This window comes from Camelus bactrianus, chromosome 18 (assembly GCF_048773025.1).
Source record: "Camelus bactrianus isolate YW-2024 breed Bactrian camel chromosome 18, ASM4877302v1, whole genome shotgun sequence".
Classification (NCBI taxonomy): domain Eukaryota; kingdom Metazoa; phylum Chordata; class Mammalia; order Artiodactyla; family Camelidae; genus Camelus; species Camelus bactrianus.
Window position 1 is genome coordinate 3,914,010 of NC_133556.1, and position 14,580 is coordinate 3,928,589.

The window sequence follows — 14,580 nt, forward strand, 5'->3', positions numbered from 1 at the left end:
TAGGGTAAGGATGTGGGCAGGGAAGCAGACTTATACAGACCCTGGAACCCACCCACATATAGCTGTGGAGCAGAGGAGAATCGGCACAGAAGTGGAAAAGGAATGTCCCCTGAGATTGTTCATGGCTGGGCTTCCTGGTCGAGTCTCAACCCTGCAGTCACTTTCATGGGTGCTGCTGAAAACCCGTGCGTTCTGGGTCAAGGTGCCCCTTTGGGAGAGAAGATGGGGAGAGGACACCTGTGCAAACTCCCCACATTGCAGGAAGAGGCTCTGTAAGTGGAGACCCAGTGGTCTCTGCAGGTGGCCATCCGAAGGAGGTGGATACACTGTGGGACTTCTGTGAATTTCCCAGCTCATCAGCACACAGCTCCTCCCAGCGATGAATGGAAAAACCACCTTCTGAAGATGACTGCTTAGGTGTGAGACATATATAACTGTACATGTACATTATTGTTGGGAGATTATATTGTTATATTATTGGGAATGAAAGTCAGACGTGTTCTCTGGCTGCATTTCCTGGATTAACCACTGGCTTCTAGGAGACCTCAGACAGGTGCCAAGGTTGGTGGGTAGTTAAAGCCTGTCGGTAGGGGAAGGGTGGTCCAGTTCCTTGCTTCTAGGGCAACCAGAAAAATGTTCCAGAGAAATGATGCCCCAAGAAAGCCACAAACACAAAGACAGGACAATGTATTTCCTTGTTTTTCTTTATTTTTCATTTTTTTGTATCTCACTTACCAACACATTTGTAAAATGTAGCAGGCTGTGTTAGTAAAGGAGAAGAGGGGGCGGGGAAGCAGGATCTGAGGAGCCACAGGTGGGGAGTCAGGAGCAGGAAGCCCTGCCCACCGTCCCGCCTTCCCGCAAGGCATTAGCCACTGCTGCTGCTCTTACAGACCCCCAGATGTTTACAAAATTGTCATAAAGAGCATTTCTGTTGCCTCCGATCCTTGTGCCTTTCATTCTCCCTGATGCCCTGAGATGAGGCAGGGTCTGCTCCGGCCAGCCCTCGGCAGAGCCTGGCCGGAGAGAAGCCTGCCCCTGTGTCTCAGGCCCCCACCCCAGAGCCTCAGTCCCAGGGCAAGCATCTGAGAAAGGAGGCCAGGGTGGGGCTACCCAGGAGCTCTTTCGAGGGGAGGAGGGACCACCCCTTAGGACCTTGGACAGCACTCCCTAATGCCCTCTGCTTCAGCCACAGGCTTCTGCTCAGGAGGACAGTAGGGAGCAGCTGTGGCCATAGGAACATGGCAGCAAAGAGACCTAGAGCTGGCCTCCTGGGCTTGCCTGGGTGGTCCTGGAGGGAAGGTCTCCCCTTCGCCCAGAGTGGACTTCCTGGCATTTGCACATTGACCCAGCGGACACTCTGACCCTGTGTTTATGAACACAAACATTTTAATCAGGATTACATCCACCCTGATGAGCTTTCTTTCGAGAAAATATTTTCAAGGCAAATGCCGTGGAGGACAATTTAATGCCTTGATCAGTTTTCTATATAGTGCAGATATTTCTTTTTCCCCCTTGAACTAATTTTCACCAGGACCAGATCCTTTTCTTGTGCGCTTTACCACTGATATTGGATCCCCTGGTTAGTGTTCGATCCATGTCGAATGTCGCCAACTGCTTCGTCTTGCCATTGGCAGTTTTCTCCTGTGGCTCTCAGTTCCCCGGGGAGAAACTGTGGCCGGTTTCTCACCAATCGGTACCGCGTGACAGACTTGAACCGTGTGCTATTTGTACTGATGTGCAATACCTGTGCTGTTTTAGTCTCATCGACTTTTCTCCGGTGGAGTGTTTCTGAGGGTGAATCCGTCCTGCCCCTCGGCTGATCCCGGACGACGGAGGCCTTTCCCGGCGATATTCCAGGATGTCCCGAGACCCCGGAATGGGGTCAAGACGTCCTAGCGGGCGCGGTGCTTCTCGGGTGGCGGGGAAGCGGCGCCCCCTGCCGACCTGGGCCCCTCCGGGTCACGGAGCCTTGTCCGCCGCCGGCTCGGTGCGCGGGGCCCCGCCGGCGGCCGTGCGCGCGCCGCGGAGCAGACCCAGGCCCCGGGAGCGGCCGGCGCCGTGCAGCTGGCGCTCGTGGCGGCGGATCTGCACCTTGTGCCGGAAGCGCTCGCCGCAGTCCTCGCACACGTAGGGCCGCTCGCCCGAGTGCGTGCGGCGGTGGCGCAGCAGGTTGGACGAGACGCTGAAGCGCTTGCCGCAGTCGCCGCAGGCGTAGGGCCGCTCGCCCGTGTGCGTGCGCTGGTGCTGCACGAGCGCCGAGCTCTCGCTGAAGCGCTTGGCGCAGTAGGAGCAGGCGTAGGGCTTCTCGCCCGTGTGGATGCGCTGGTGCGTCACCAGGTTTGAGTGCTGCGAGAAGCTCTTGCCGCACTCGCCGCAGCGGTGGGGCCGCTCGCCCGTGTGCGTGGCCTGGTGCCGCACCAGGTCCGTGCTGCGGCTGAAGCCCTTGCCGCACTCCCCGCAGATGGTCGGCCGGTCCCGGGCGCGCCGCCGCCGCCGCCGGGCGGGCGTCAGGGCCGCGCTGCCCGCCGGGCCCGGGATGGCCACCACCGAGGGCGCGGACACGGCCGGCAGCACCATGAGCTCCTGCAGCACCACGTAGCCTGGGGGGGCCACCACGACTGCAGCGGGAGCCCCAGGTACCGAAGCCCCGCCGCCCCCGGCGGCGGGCACCAGCTCCAGCTGCAGCTCCGGCTGCACGGGCGTCAGCTCCAGCTGCACCTCCTGCTGCTGGGCCCCCAGCTCCAGCTGCACCTCCTGCTGCTGGGCCCCCAGCTCCACGGGGGTCAGCTCCAGCTGCACCTCCTGCTGCTCCTCCTGCTCCAGCTGCTGTTCCAGCTGCTGCAGCTGCTCCTGCAGTTTGAGCTGCAGCTGCCGCTGCTCCTGTTGTCTCTCCAGCTCCTGCTGCCGCTCCAGCTCCCGCCGCTGCTGCTCCAGCTCCTGCTCCGAACCCAAGTCCACCGGCAGGAGCTCCAGCTCTACCTCTTCCTCCTCCTCCTCCTCGGGCTCCAGTGGACGGGGCTGCAGCTGCTGCTGTTGCAACTGTTCTTGCTGCTGCTGCTGCAACAGCTGCTGCTGCTGTAAGTGCTGCTGCTGTAAGAGCTGCTGCTGTAACTGTTCCTGCTGCTGCTGCAGCAGCTGCAACTGTTCCTGCTGCTGCTGCAGCAGCTGCAACTGTTCCTGCTGCTGCTGCAGCAGCTGTTGCTGTACCTGTTCTTGCTGCTGCTGCAGCAGCTGCTGCTGCTGTAACTGTTGCTGCTGCTGCAGCTGCTGCAACTGTTGCTGCTGCAGCTGGAGCTGTGCCTGCTGCAGCTGGAGCTGTTCCTGCTGTGGTTGTAGCTGCTTCTGTTGCTGCTGTAATTGTTCGCGCTGCTGCAGCGGTGGCTGTTCCTGCTGTAACTGCTGTTTCTGCTCTTGCAGCTGCTGCTGTTGTCCTAGCAGCTGCTGTGGCTGTAACTGTTCCTGCTGTGGCTGTGACAGTGGCTGTTCTTGCACTGGCTGCTTCTGTGACTGCTCTTGCTGTTGCACCAGCTGCAGCTGGGCTTTCCGCAGCTCTTGTTCCACAGCCTGGGGCTCTTCCTGTAGTTCTTGCTGCTGTTGAGGCAGCAGCTGTTGCCCATCCTGCTGCTGCTGCTGCTGCAACCGCTCCTCCTGTGGCTGTGACAGCTGCTGCTCTTGCACCTGCTGCTCCTGTAACTGTGTCTGCCGCTGTATCAGCTGCATCTGTGGCTTCGGTGGCTCTTCCTGCACAGACCGGGGTTTCTCCTGCAGTTCCTGCTGCTGTTCAGGCAGCTGCTCTTGGCCATCTTGCTGCTGCTGTGATTCTGGCTGATGCCCTGATGACTGGTTCCGTGGTCGCTGCTGTCGCAGCCGCTTCTGCCGTGGCTTTTGCTGCAGCTCTGGCTGCTGTTCTAACTGTGGGGGTCGCGGCTCCTGCTTTTCCGGGGGGGCTTCCTCAGCGATTTCACCGGCCCCCATCAGGGCTGAGATTTCTGGCCGTGGTGGGCTGCTGCTCCTCTCCTGAGCCTCTTCTTCCTCCTGACTCTCACTCCCACCGCTGCCACCTGTAGTGAAAATGGCAGGAAGCCAGGAGAGAAAGATCTATAGGCAGCTCTCTGGTCCAGACCCCCAGGATCTACCCCCCTTCCCCTGCCCCATGTACAGTCACTCTCGGGTACACTCCTGAGCTCTCAGCAGAGACCCAAAATCAATGGACCAAGTGACAACAGCAACATGGTAGATACGGAAACTCCCAGAGGTGTGGAGTTGGCTTAGAAGTGTACCCAAGGGACTGCTGGGCACATCACTCTGGACCCCAGCTCCCCAACCTCTCCTCTGAGCCTTCTTCCACACAGGTTCCAGGCTTAGATCTTAGCAGTAACTCCCCCAGGGGTGCTTGGGGCTCCCCGACACCACTCCCTGAGAAGTCCTTTGTGCATAACCACCATTCAGTCGGAATCAGTGAACAGGCCATTCCAATGGCTCAGCCACAAGCCCATGCTGAACTCCGGCCTCAGTTAGGCTCACCCCTTAAATACATGAAACTTGCCTTCTCTGTAAATCACAAAGAATTTCTGTAAAGCTGCCTGGAAATGTTTCTGTAGCAGTTTCTAAAAGTCACCAAAGTGTCAGATAGAACACGAGGTTTCCAAGTGAAAAGTCCTCAGTTCAGACTCACTCTACCAGTTAGCAGCTGTCCAACCTCCTGCAGGCTCAGCGTCCTCCTTGTCTGTAAAATAGCTTAATGATTACTCACCCCGCCAGCTTAATGAGTGAAGCAGGAAGGACCCTGGCATACTCCCTAGTAGGAGCCTGAACAACCCCTCTCCCTCTGGGTTAGGAATTAGTTTGAAAATTAACAGTTTAGAAACACCAAGGATACAACTAGCTCCATTTGAAACAGCCTAAAGACTGGAAGTGTTTTAGACTGTTTTTCTGTAATGGAAAAGACTAACCCACAGCCCCAAGTCAACATGGCGATCGGCCAATGACTTAACCTCTGGGAACTGGAGCCTGCCCATCTGCTAAAGGAGATAAATCCCTTTCAGGGAAGTTGTGAGAATTAGAGGGGATACATGTGCAGCCCAGCCTTGGGCACGACGTAGAGCAAGCTCTGCTCAACTGGACTCACTCCATTGCTATGTCTCACTTTCTGCACAAAATCCGCATGCAGCTTCTCACTCTGAGTGTGACTGCTGTGTTACCAGAAAATCCAAAGAGGCTGTCTCCATTCCCAAGTCTCATCTCAACATCTGTTCTTCCTACAGCATCGTATTTTCAACTTTGTAATGGAAAGCAAAGGTTTGATTTATAAAATTTTTCTTTCTGGTCACTTTTTCTAGGAAAATATTGATTTTTTAAAAAAACCAAAGGATATCTACATGTAAATAATTCCCTTTTAGAAAACTATTCTCACTAACCTTTGCTTAGGCTAGTGGGTCAGTGAATGCATTTTCCTACACACACACTGGGTGGGAGTCTGCAGGAGGTGAGGGAAGACAGCTGTGAAAACCTGTCCCCTCAGAAAATCCAAGGTCTCCTGGACACTCCCTTCTCCCACCACCTCTGGGAACATCACACCTCTGTATGAGTCTTCTCATTTCTAGAATACTATGGCCACTCCCAACGTCTTACGGCATTTTAAACATTATTAACAATGTTTCAGTAAATGTATAATCATCATCTGATGTGTATCCTTTTTTAAGATTTTTGTCAGTTAAATCTTTAAGCCAAAAGAGTCCTAGTTTAATCCACACGTCCCATGCCACCCTTCCAGGTACACTGGTCCTTTCCACGCTCTGTTCAACCCTACCCTAGCCCCTCCTTCCATGCCCTCCAAGCACAGAGTGGAAAGTTGGCTCCCACGGGCATGGCCACCATGGAAGATTTACCCAGAGTGGGTCCCAGAGAAAGAAAGGATCTTGAAAGTTTCTTACAGGGCCGAATCTGCCTCTGGGCAAAGCAGGAGAAAGATGGATGGAAGCAGAGGTGAAGGAAAAGTGGACAAGGTCAGAGGCCACAGGGAAAAGAAATGCCACGAGGCCAACGAGAAGGCCCCTCAGCCACTGAATTCAGTCTGGGAACTTGAGTGCAGAGCCAGGACAAGCAGGAAAACAGCGGAGGCTACCTGATGACTGGGAAACAGCAGCAGGTCCCAGGCAGCACACATCCAGTCTGGGGTGTGGGCTGAGAATGTCTGCACTGCCAGGCAACCCCTCCCCAGAAAGGCCACAGCCAAAGGGACCCACCTCAGAAGACCCCGAGGTGAAACTGCCACTATTACTCAGGGCAGCTGAAGTTGGCTGGTGTGAGTGGGTGCTGCCTGCCCTCCACGCCCCAAAACAGCCAGGTGGATGCCCTTCCAGACAGCAGGCTGCCTGCCACCCTTCGGGCTCCCTCTCTGCCATGGCAGGCCAGGGGCTCTGTCAGAGGATCCTCGCTGGGGACCTGAGGACCATCTTCTGGTTTAGGAGGTCAGGGGCCCCTCCAGCCCCTCACCTGAGAGGGTGTGAGGTCCTGGGCCCCTGCCTTCAAGACGCCGAAGCTCCAGCACGAAGGTCTCGGTCGCTGGCCCCAGCTCCATCCTGGAGGTCAGACAGAGATCCTGGGGAGCCGGCTGTGCTGAGAGGAAGGAAGGGAAGCTGTTCAGCCAGGTGGGATGCTGAGAGCCCTGGGCCCAGGGGCACTGACGGCCTGACAGCCACTGACGGCCTGAGAGCCACCTCTGCCTCGGGCGCTCTCCGAAGCCAGTAGCTCCACCCCTGCTGGAAAGGAGGCAGGTGCAGTCCACAGCAGGGAAAGGGGTGAGCAAGGGCAGCCTAGACAAGGAATCCTTCCTCTCCTGACCTGGTGCAGGACCCACATTCAGCCCCACACCTGGGCCAGCCCGTGCAGTGGCTCCTTACTGAGAGACGACCGTGGGAATCAGACCCTCGCTAAGGTCGACAGCTGCAGTCCCAGAAAGGACATTCGGGGGATTTTGAAGGAAAAAAGGAGAGAGACCTGTCCATCTCACATGCCCTGAGCGCTCTTCCAAAGCACGGACAAGTCTGTTCAACTCCCAGGTCTCTTGCCTCCCAGACCACTCTGGGGGTTCCCAGCAGGCCTCAGGCTCCAGGCAGTGTGTGTCCGTCCAGGTGCCACCTCGGCTCCCCAGGAAGGCGCGTTTTCACACCACTACGACCCATGGAACTGGCTGGCTGCTGGCCCGGCGCTGTGCCCAGGCCATCCTGAGGTCTACAGGGTTCCCTGCCTCACTCCTGTGTTTACCATGGCCCCTGCAGAGGTATCCCCATAGCCAGTCCTTCCTCCCCTCCTAACAGGATGGCACCAGGTCCCCCTAGACTTTCAGAATCCAATCCGAAACCTCCTAAGAGAAGAGTCCCCAGGTTTACCCAGCTGACCTCCCCACTGGGCCTCACCTGGTACAGCATTTCCTGCTCCTCACGCAGCCTCTGCACTAGGGGAGGTGTGGTCGGCAGGGGCTGGAAGGCGAAGGCCAAAGTGTTCAGCCAGCTCCTTCCTGAGGCGCCTCCATCCAGAAAGAGCCGGGGAGGCCCCAGGCCACCCGGGGGCCTTTCTGGTCTCTCCGGAGGGCCTATTGTGGTCAGGGTTGCCGAGGTCGCCTTGGGCCAAAAGAAGGGGCAGAGCGGAGTTAAAGAGCAAAAGTTTGTGTCGGCTCAGGCACAGCCCCGCAGCAGCGCTGGGCTCAGGGCGGGCCGTGCGGGACCATCGTGAGCGCCCAAGGCTGGCCCGGGGGCGGCCCGGGTGGGCGGCCCGGCCTGAGGTCGGCGGGGCCGAGTGACACCGATGTCGTTTCAGCCCGGAGCAGCGCGGGGCCGGCCAGGGTCCGCCGGCCGCCACAGGTGCCCCGAGTCCAGGGGCGGGCGGCCTGAGCCGGGCCGCGCGGGCGGCGGGCGGGGGGCGGGCGCCGCGGCCGGGCCGGGGTCCCCGTTCGCTCGCCCGCCCGCCCGATCGTGCGTCCGGCCGGCCGTGCGTCCGTGCGGGCAGCGGCCGGGCCGGGGGCGGGGGCGGCGGGGGCCGGCACAGGAAGTCCCCCCGGCATCCGCATCCTGTCCCCCTCCCGCCGCCCGCTCGGCCCCGCGCCCCGGCCCCCGCCGCCGCCGCCGCCGCCGCCGCTCTAGGCAGCCGCGAGCTCGGTGGGCTTAACCCTTCCCCGCCCGGCCACTCACCCCGCGGCCGGGAGCGCCAGCCGGGGGCCGGCAGGGGCCGAGCGCAGCGCGCTCCGCCGCATCCCTGGGTGCGCGCGTCCGCAAGCTGGGCTGGCGGCCGTCGCTGCAGGAGTGCAGGGGGAGGCTCCTAGCTGGGGCCCTGCCACCTCCTGAAGAGCAGGCACAGCCTCAGGGCACCCCTGGCCAGGGTACCAGTTGTGGTTAATTAGCACTCAACTAGATGACAGTCAGTTAATGAACCCCCATGCCGGGATGCGGAGCCGACCCCGACCCCGAATAGGCCTCCCCCTCCTCAGCTCGAGCCCTTCATCCTGGACCCTGGAGTGGCGACGACCGGCCTGAGGGGGCTGACAGTTGTTGCAGCCAGGATGGTGGATGGGGACCCCAAAGGACCCGTTGGAGCCACTCTTGGGCCACCTCATCCACTGGAGAGCTAAGCTCATCCCTCTCCGTGCCCCCTGCTCACTTCCTCTGTGCACAATCCCAGCTGGTTAGGCCCTCTGCACTGTCCCCACCTCTGCCCTTCCCAGTCCCTGTCCCCCCCAGCAGCACCCCTCAGTGGCTTCCCAGGACATGCCAAACTGCTTCCTGCCTGGTCAGGGGTCCCTGATCATCTCAATATCCCATCACTGCAGCACTGTTCTCTCTATTATGGAGATAAGTTCACACTGAAATCAGGATATTCCAGTTCTCTCAAAACCCCCAGAGTTGGCCATAAAGAGCTGCTCCTGGGGTGGCGAGTGGGAATGCCCCACTGGAGGGGCACAGGAGCCCTCCTGTGGCCACTGTGCATCCCCGCCTTGCTTTCTGCATGCTCCCATGGCCGCTGCACATGTGGCCCCCCTTTCCATCTTGGGATTCTTCCTGGCCCTTCAGGCAGTGGAGTTCGGGGCTTCCCCGCTGGTCCTCGCCTGAGAAGCCTGCACTCTGGCAGCTTCACCCGGGACTAGGAGCTCGGGAAGGCAGGGGCCATGTCTGCCTCATCAGAGGAACAAGGGGAACCGGAGTCTAGTTTTGGAGGCAGAAAAATCTGAGTTCGCAGGGGCCTCTTCCAGTCAGGTAATGAGGCAAAGTTTGCCTTCTGTCTGTGGAATGGGGTCGGCACCTGGCTAGCCATCCTCATGTCTAAGGATACATGAGCGTCTCCCCCCCTGCACGGGGCAGGTATGCACCTTCCTCTCCCCTGGGAGGGCCAAGCAGAGCTGTCTCTGCCCCCTCCTATCTCCAGGGAGACCTCACACCCAGAGAATCCGTTCACTCCTGGAATCTTTAACCTCCCCGTCTGCTGGCTTCTGTCCAGCATTAGCTCATCTTCATGGTTCTCTCATCTTAAAAACATGGAATCCCCTCCCTCTCCTGCCCTTGGTGGCCAAAATTCCTCGAAAGATGCCCCATAGTAGTTCCATCCATATCCTCATTGACATGACCCTCCTTTCCTCTCTCCAGCTTGGCCTCTGCCCCCTCACTCCATCCAGATAGCTCCCTCTCATGTCACCAGGGACCCCCATGTCGCTAAGCCTCTCATCTCATTCTACCCCTAGGCAGCTCTGGACAGCTCTTCAGTGGCTGCTGAGAGAACACCCTTGGTTCCGCCTTCCTCTCAGTTCCTTCACCAGGCTCATCGCTCACCTTTACATAATGCAGACCTGCAGCGAGGTGTCTTCCTAGATCAGCAGTTTTCTCCCTGAGAGCATCTCTCCTGTCCGTACCTGAGCACCTGGCTCAACCACAGCCACCCTTTCTCTCTCTTCCTCTTTAAAAAAATTTTTTTAGTTTTTTTTTTGTGTGTGGGGGGGGGGTAATTAGATTTGTTTTTTGTTTGTTTTTAAATGGAAGTACTGGGGATTGAACCCAGGACCTCATGCATGCTAAGCACGCACTGTACCACTGGGCTTATACCCTCCCTCACTTTCTTCCTTTTTTTCCCTTTAATTTTTTTTTTTTTATTGAGGTAACATACATACTGAGTTGAGTAAGTCAAAGAGTTCTCCCAAATCTAGTCTGAGGCCAAGACAAAGGCCAAGTTTGGGAAATGGAGTTTGCAGTCTTGCAGTAGAAACAGTACATGGTAAGTAAACTTAAGGGAACCCTCGTGTGCAAAAAGCCTTGATTCTCACATGACTGAGTATGGATTATAGACTGACGATTGTTTCTCCCTAGAATTTTAAAGACACTGCTTAATCTGGCTTTCAGTGTTGCTACTGAGGGTATCCAGGGCCATTTTTTGATACCCAATCCTTTGTGTGTGACTGGTATTTTCTCTCTGGAAACTTGTAGATCTTTTTTTTTTTTCCTTCCAAACCTGTATTCTGAAATCCCATAAAGGACACTCAGGCAGCCACTTCAATCTGGAAACTCGTGGTTTTCTGTTCTGAGAAATGAATTTGAGTTATTTATTTGATAATATCCCCCTTCTGTTTTCTTTGCCCCTTTTCTGGAATTTTGATTACTCAACTATTAGACTTCTGTTCTAACCCTCTAAAGTCATTTCAACTTCTCTTCCATTTTTCATCACTTAACCTCTCAGTACACTTTCTAGAGTATTTCCTCTTCATTATCTTCTAACCTTTCTGTTGGTTTTATCTCTGCTAGCCTGTCTTCAATTTCCCAGAGCTTTTTCTTAAACTATTGCATTTCTCACACGTGCTGTTCTTGTTTCATGATTGCAACGCTTGCTCCCACCTCTCTGAGGACAGCTAACTTTGTTCCTGTTCTTTCCATCTTCTTTGCTCCAGTTCGTTTTTAAAAATATGTGTTTGTCTTGTTTCTCCCGTTGAAGGATTTCCTTCGATGCCAGGTGACCCTGGGCTGTTCAGACATATATTCGGAGTGAGTCACTCTGCATACAAGAGAGGGACTTGAATAACTGGAGAACTCTGCCATGGGGAGGGGTGCCCTCAAACACCTGTTAGTATTTTCTCTTGGGACACTCAGTTTTTCTAGAAAGGACTCATTTAATCTCTTGCCTGGAAAAGTAAGTTGATCATTAGCATTCTAGGAGCCTAACAGGGAAAAGAGATGGAAAGCGGATTCTCATATTACAGAAAGCAGGTGTCATTAAATCCCCCTGGTTTCAAGGTAAACTCTCCCTGCCTTTGGCTCTGCCCAGTGTTCCCAAGATCAGAGCCTATTTGGTTCCAGGCATCTGTCAGGGTGGATGAGGCTGGGAAAAGGAATCCAGTGATGTGTTCAGGTACCACCTCATTAGGGTGGAAGGAGAGAATGGATTTGGTGGACCGCTAGCAATCTAAGCTCCACAAAGTTGGGGGGAAAACTGCACCTTAAGGCTTGGTGGTAGCTCAAGCCCGAGAAATAGGCAGTTCTCCTTTCAAACATCTTGGTCAAGCTACAGCTATTGGAGAAAAGCATGTTTCACCCCATTTTGTGACTGAAGGCACCAGGGCTCAGAGGGTTAAGTTAACCCCTCCCACAAAGGGGCAAGCTGGGGTCAGATCCTAGCCGGTGGGATTCTAAAGCCCACACTCTTGTCCACTCCACCCAACTCCCAGCCCAGCAGTTAACATAAAACCTCAGGGACCACGGTGCGCTCAAGGTCGCCACGCAACTATCAGCGAGTGTGTTAAACATTTCTAAACTTTATTTTCTTTATCTGATCACAAAGTTAATACTGCACATTGCAAGCATGTTTTAAACTTGTTATGTTCATTCAACAAAGATTTACAGGTTGGCTTTCAGCGTGCTGTCTATACTAGCCCTAGCAGAAGTATGATGCAAGACACAAAGTAGAGAAAAATCTTCACAGCCACATTTAGAGGCGTGAAAAGAAATAGGTCAAATTCATTTTAGTAATGTATTTTATTTATCCCAGTATATCCAAAATAGTATCATTTCAATGTGTGATTGAATTTTTAAATCATTAATTTTTATCTAAATATTCTGCACATGCAGCACATCTCCATTTGGCCACATTTCAAGGGCTTAGTTGTCTCACTGGCTACAGATTTCCAGATCAGACAGTACAACCATAATTTAGAAAGTTTAACTCTCCCAAAATCCCAGCCTCCAGAGACAACCACTCTTAACAGCTAAGAACACAGTCTTCCAGATGTTTCTTATAAAAAACCCCTAGGTATATATATTTGTGAATTCATCAGGAATCTTTCAGTTGCATGTTAAAGAAAACCATCCCAAACTTGCTTGAGGGGGGAAAAATGCTGGGAAGCATCTATTGACTCCTAACGGAAGCTACGTTTAGGCATGGCCGGATCCAGGGCGCTAGCGTCATCACAAGGGCTTGGGATCTCTTCATTTCTCAGCTCTGTGATCCTCTGTGACAGCTGTCCTCCATCACGTGATTGCCTCCCCCAACCCCGGCCACTTCCCCACAGCTGCAGCTTCAAGTGAAAAGAGAAATTCTCTATCCGGTAGTTCTGGCTCAACTCTCGGGATTGGGTTTCATGAGGGTTCACTGGGTTCACGAGTTCCTCTCCAGGCACCACCATGGGGGCTGCGGTGCTCAGCTCTGCCAGGCCTGGGTCCTGTGTCCCTGCACCCTGGTGTTAGGGATGGAGCCAGGGCCTCAGGGGTGAAATCAGGATGCTATTGCTAGAAGGAAAAGAGGGACTGGATCCCGAATGAGTAGAAACAACAGCGATCCGTCATCACTAGAATATATTGTTATTTATTTATAATGTGTTTACACAGGTGATCATAATACACACTGACTTGCAACAATCTGCTCCTTAAACTATATATATTTTGGACATCTTTCCATGTAGGACAAACACCTGTGTAATTAGAAAAATTCCCTTTAGCCTCCAACTTCAAGGGTATACCTTAATTTATTTAACTGGGCCCATAACGATGAATATCTGTTTCTCATCTTTCAGTACTGCAAACATGTCTGTAAGTGGAACAACTTAACTGTGAGAGTTCTTCTGTGAGATATATCCCTGGCCATGGAACTGCTGATCAAAGGAAATAAGAGATTTTAAGTTTTGATAGGATACTGCCCTGACAAAGTTCCCCACCACTCTGCCACAGTAAGGATACTTTTAGTTCCAAATTGCAGAAACAGTTAAAACTGGCTTAGAGAGGAAAATGCTTATCTCATGTAACAAGAAGTGCAATGGGAGGAGGTTCGAGGGTTGGTCAACTTAGTGGCCCAAAGACACCTCAGTGACCTAGAGGATTCCCAAGAGGACTGCAAGATGCCTACATCCTAAGACTAGAGGCACGACATCCTCAACAAGTGTCCAACCAACACCGAAATGGGTGTGTCTCCGCTTTGGGTCCATTTGGGGGACTTCCCAGGAGGCCATTCTCTCAGACCTGCCCCCACACTGCCCAGAGTCACAGCCCCTGCTCATTACATAACCATATTCTGACCAGAGGTGTGGAAGCACATGCTGGTGTAGACTAATCACGATTCACTCCAAGGAAGGGCCCAACCTCCCCGGAACAGGTGCCTGTCAAGTATTTGCCCCAAGTGTGGTTCTTTATCAAGGAGACGGATGGCTGGTTGGAGATGGCTAATAATCCTGCCACATACACTTGCTAAACACAAATTTTTTGAATAACTGTTAATGTTGGAGGGGAAGGTATATAGTTTAGTGGCAGAGTGTGTGCTGAGCATGCACCAGGCCCTGGGTTCAATCCCCAGCACCTCCATTAAAAATAAATAAATCTAATCACTTCCCCCACAGACAAACAAAATAACCAGCACTGTGATGGGCAAAAATTACCTCATTGCTTTAATATGCATTTTTAAAAAACTGGTGATGTTAAACGTGATTTCATAAGTTGAAGGCATAGGAATCATTAAAATACTATATTTTAACTATGTTTTAAAGAAACTGGAAATTTTCTTTTCTGTGTGGTTTTGCCAGCAGCTGAGATACCAAGTTAATCTCATCTGCTTCAGTTTGCTCTGTGTTTCTGATGACTTAAACAAGTCAAACATTTATATGGTCCCAAAGTCAAAACTACAAAACAAGGGTCATGAGAATTCTTATTTCCATTCCTGTCGCTTCACCTTGCTCCTTCCTCTTCCCCTAAGCCACTACTTTATTATTCTTTTATCCTTCCTTCATTTCAATTTATACTTTTGCCAGAGGTAGCACATTACACAACACTGTAAATTAACGATATTTCAATTTTTAAAAAATGGTTAAAAAAAAAAGGTAGCACACTCTACACACTTCTCTGGGCCTCTTTTCTTTTTACTTAATAAATCCTAGTAGTCACTTTCCTTATTAAAAAATACCGCACCCAGCATTTTCATAGTGTATGTGTATATGTATATGTATATGTGTATCTTTCTTTCCAAGAGAGTCAAACACATGTTTACACAGAACCTTGTACACAAATGTTCACAGCAGCAGCATTCATAAAAGCCAAGGGGCTTAAATGCCCATCAACTAATAGA

At 53.4% G+C, this 14,580-nt stretch overlaps 1 protein-coding gene across 4 annotated transcripts; it reads right to left on the reverse strand.

Annotated features, from left to right (window-relative positions):
* Positions 1-686: 686 nt before the first annotated feature.
* ZNF853 (zinc finger protein 853) lies at positions 687-8,056 on the reverse strand. Of its 4 annotated transcripts, none has more exons than XM_074345632.1 (3): positions 7,422-8,055; positions 6,499-6,616; positions 687-4,064 (listed from the first exon to the last, which is right to left on the reverse strand). In XM_074345632.1, exons 1-3 carry the CDS (start codon positions 7,431-7,433, stop codon positions 1,963-1,965), a joined length of 2,232 nt encoding a protein of 743 aa, XP_074201733.1. In that variant the 5' UTR covers positions 7,434-8,055; the 3' UTR covers positions 687-1,962. The 4 variants fall into 4 exon arrangements, with proteins under 4 accessions (XP_074201733.1, XP_074201734.1, XP_074201735.1 ...); XM_074345633.1 differs by having other exon boundaries at positions 6,499-6,621; positions 7,422-8,053; XM_074345634.1 differs by lacking the exon at positions 6,499-6,616 and having other exon boundaries at positions 7,422-8,056.
* Positions 8,057-14,580: the final 6,524 nt, after the last annotated feature.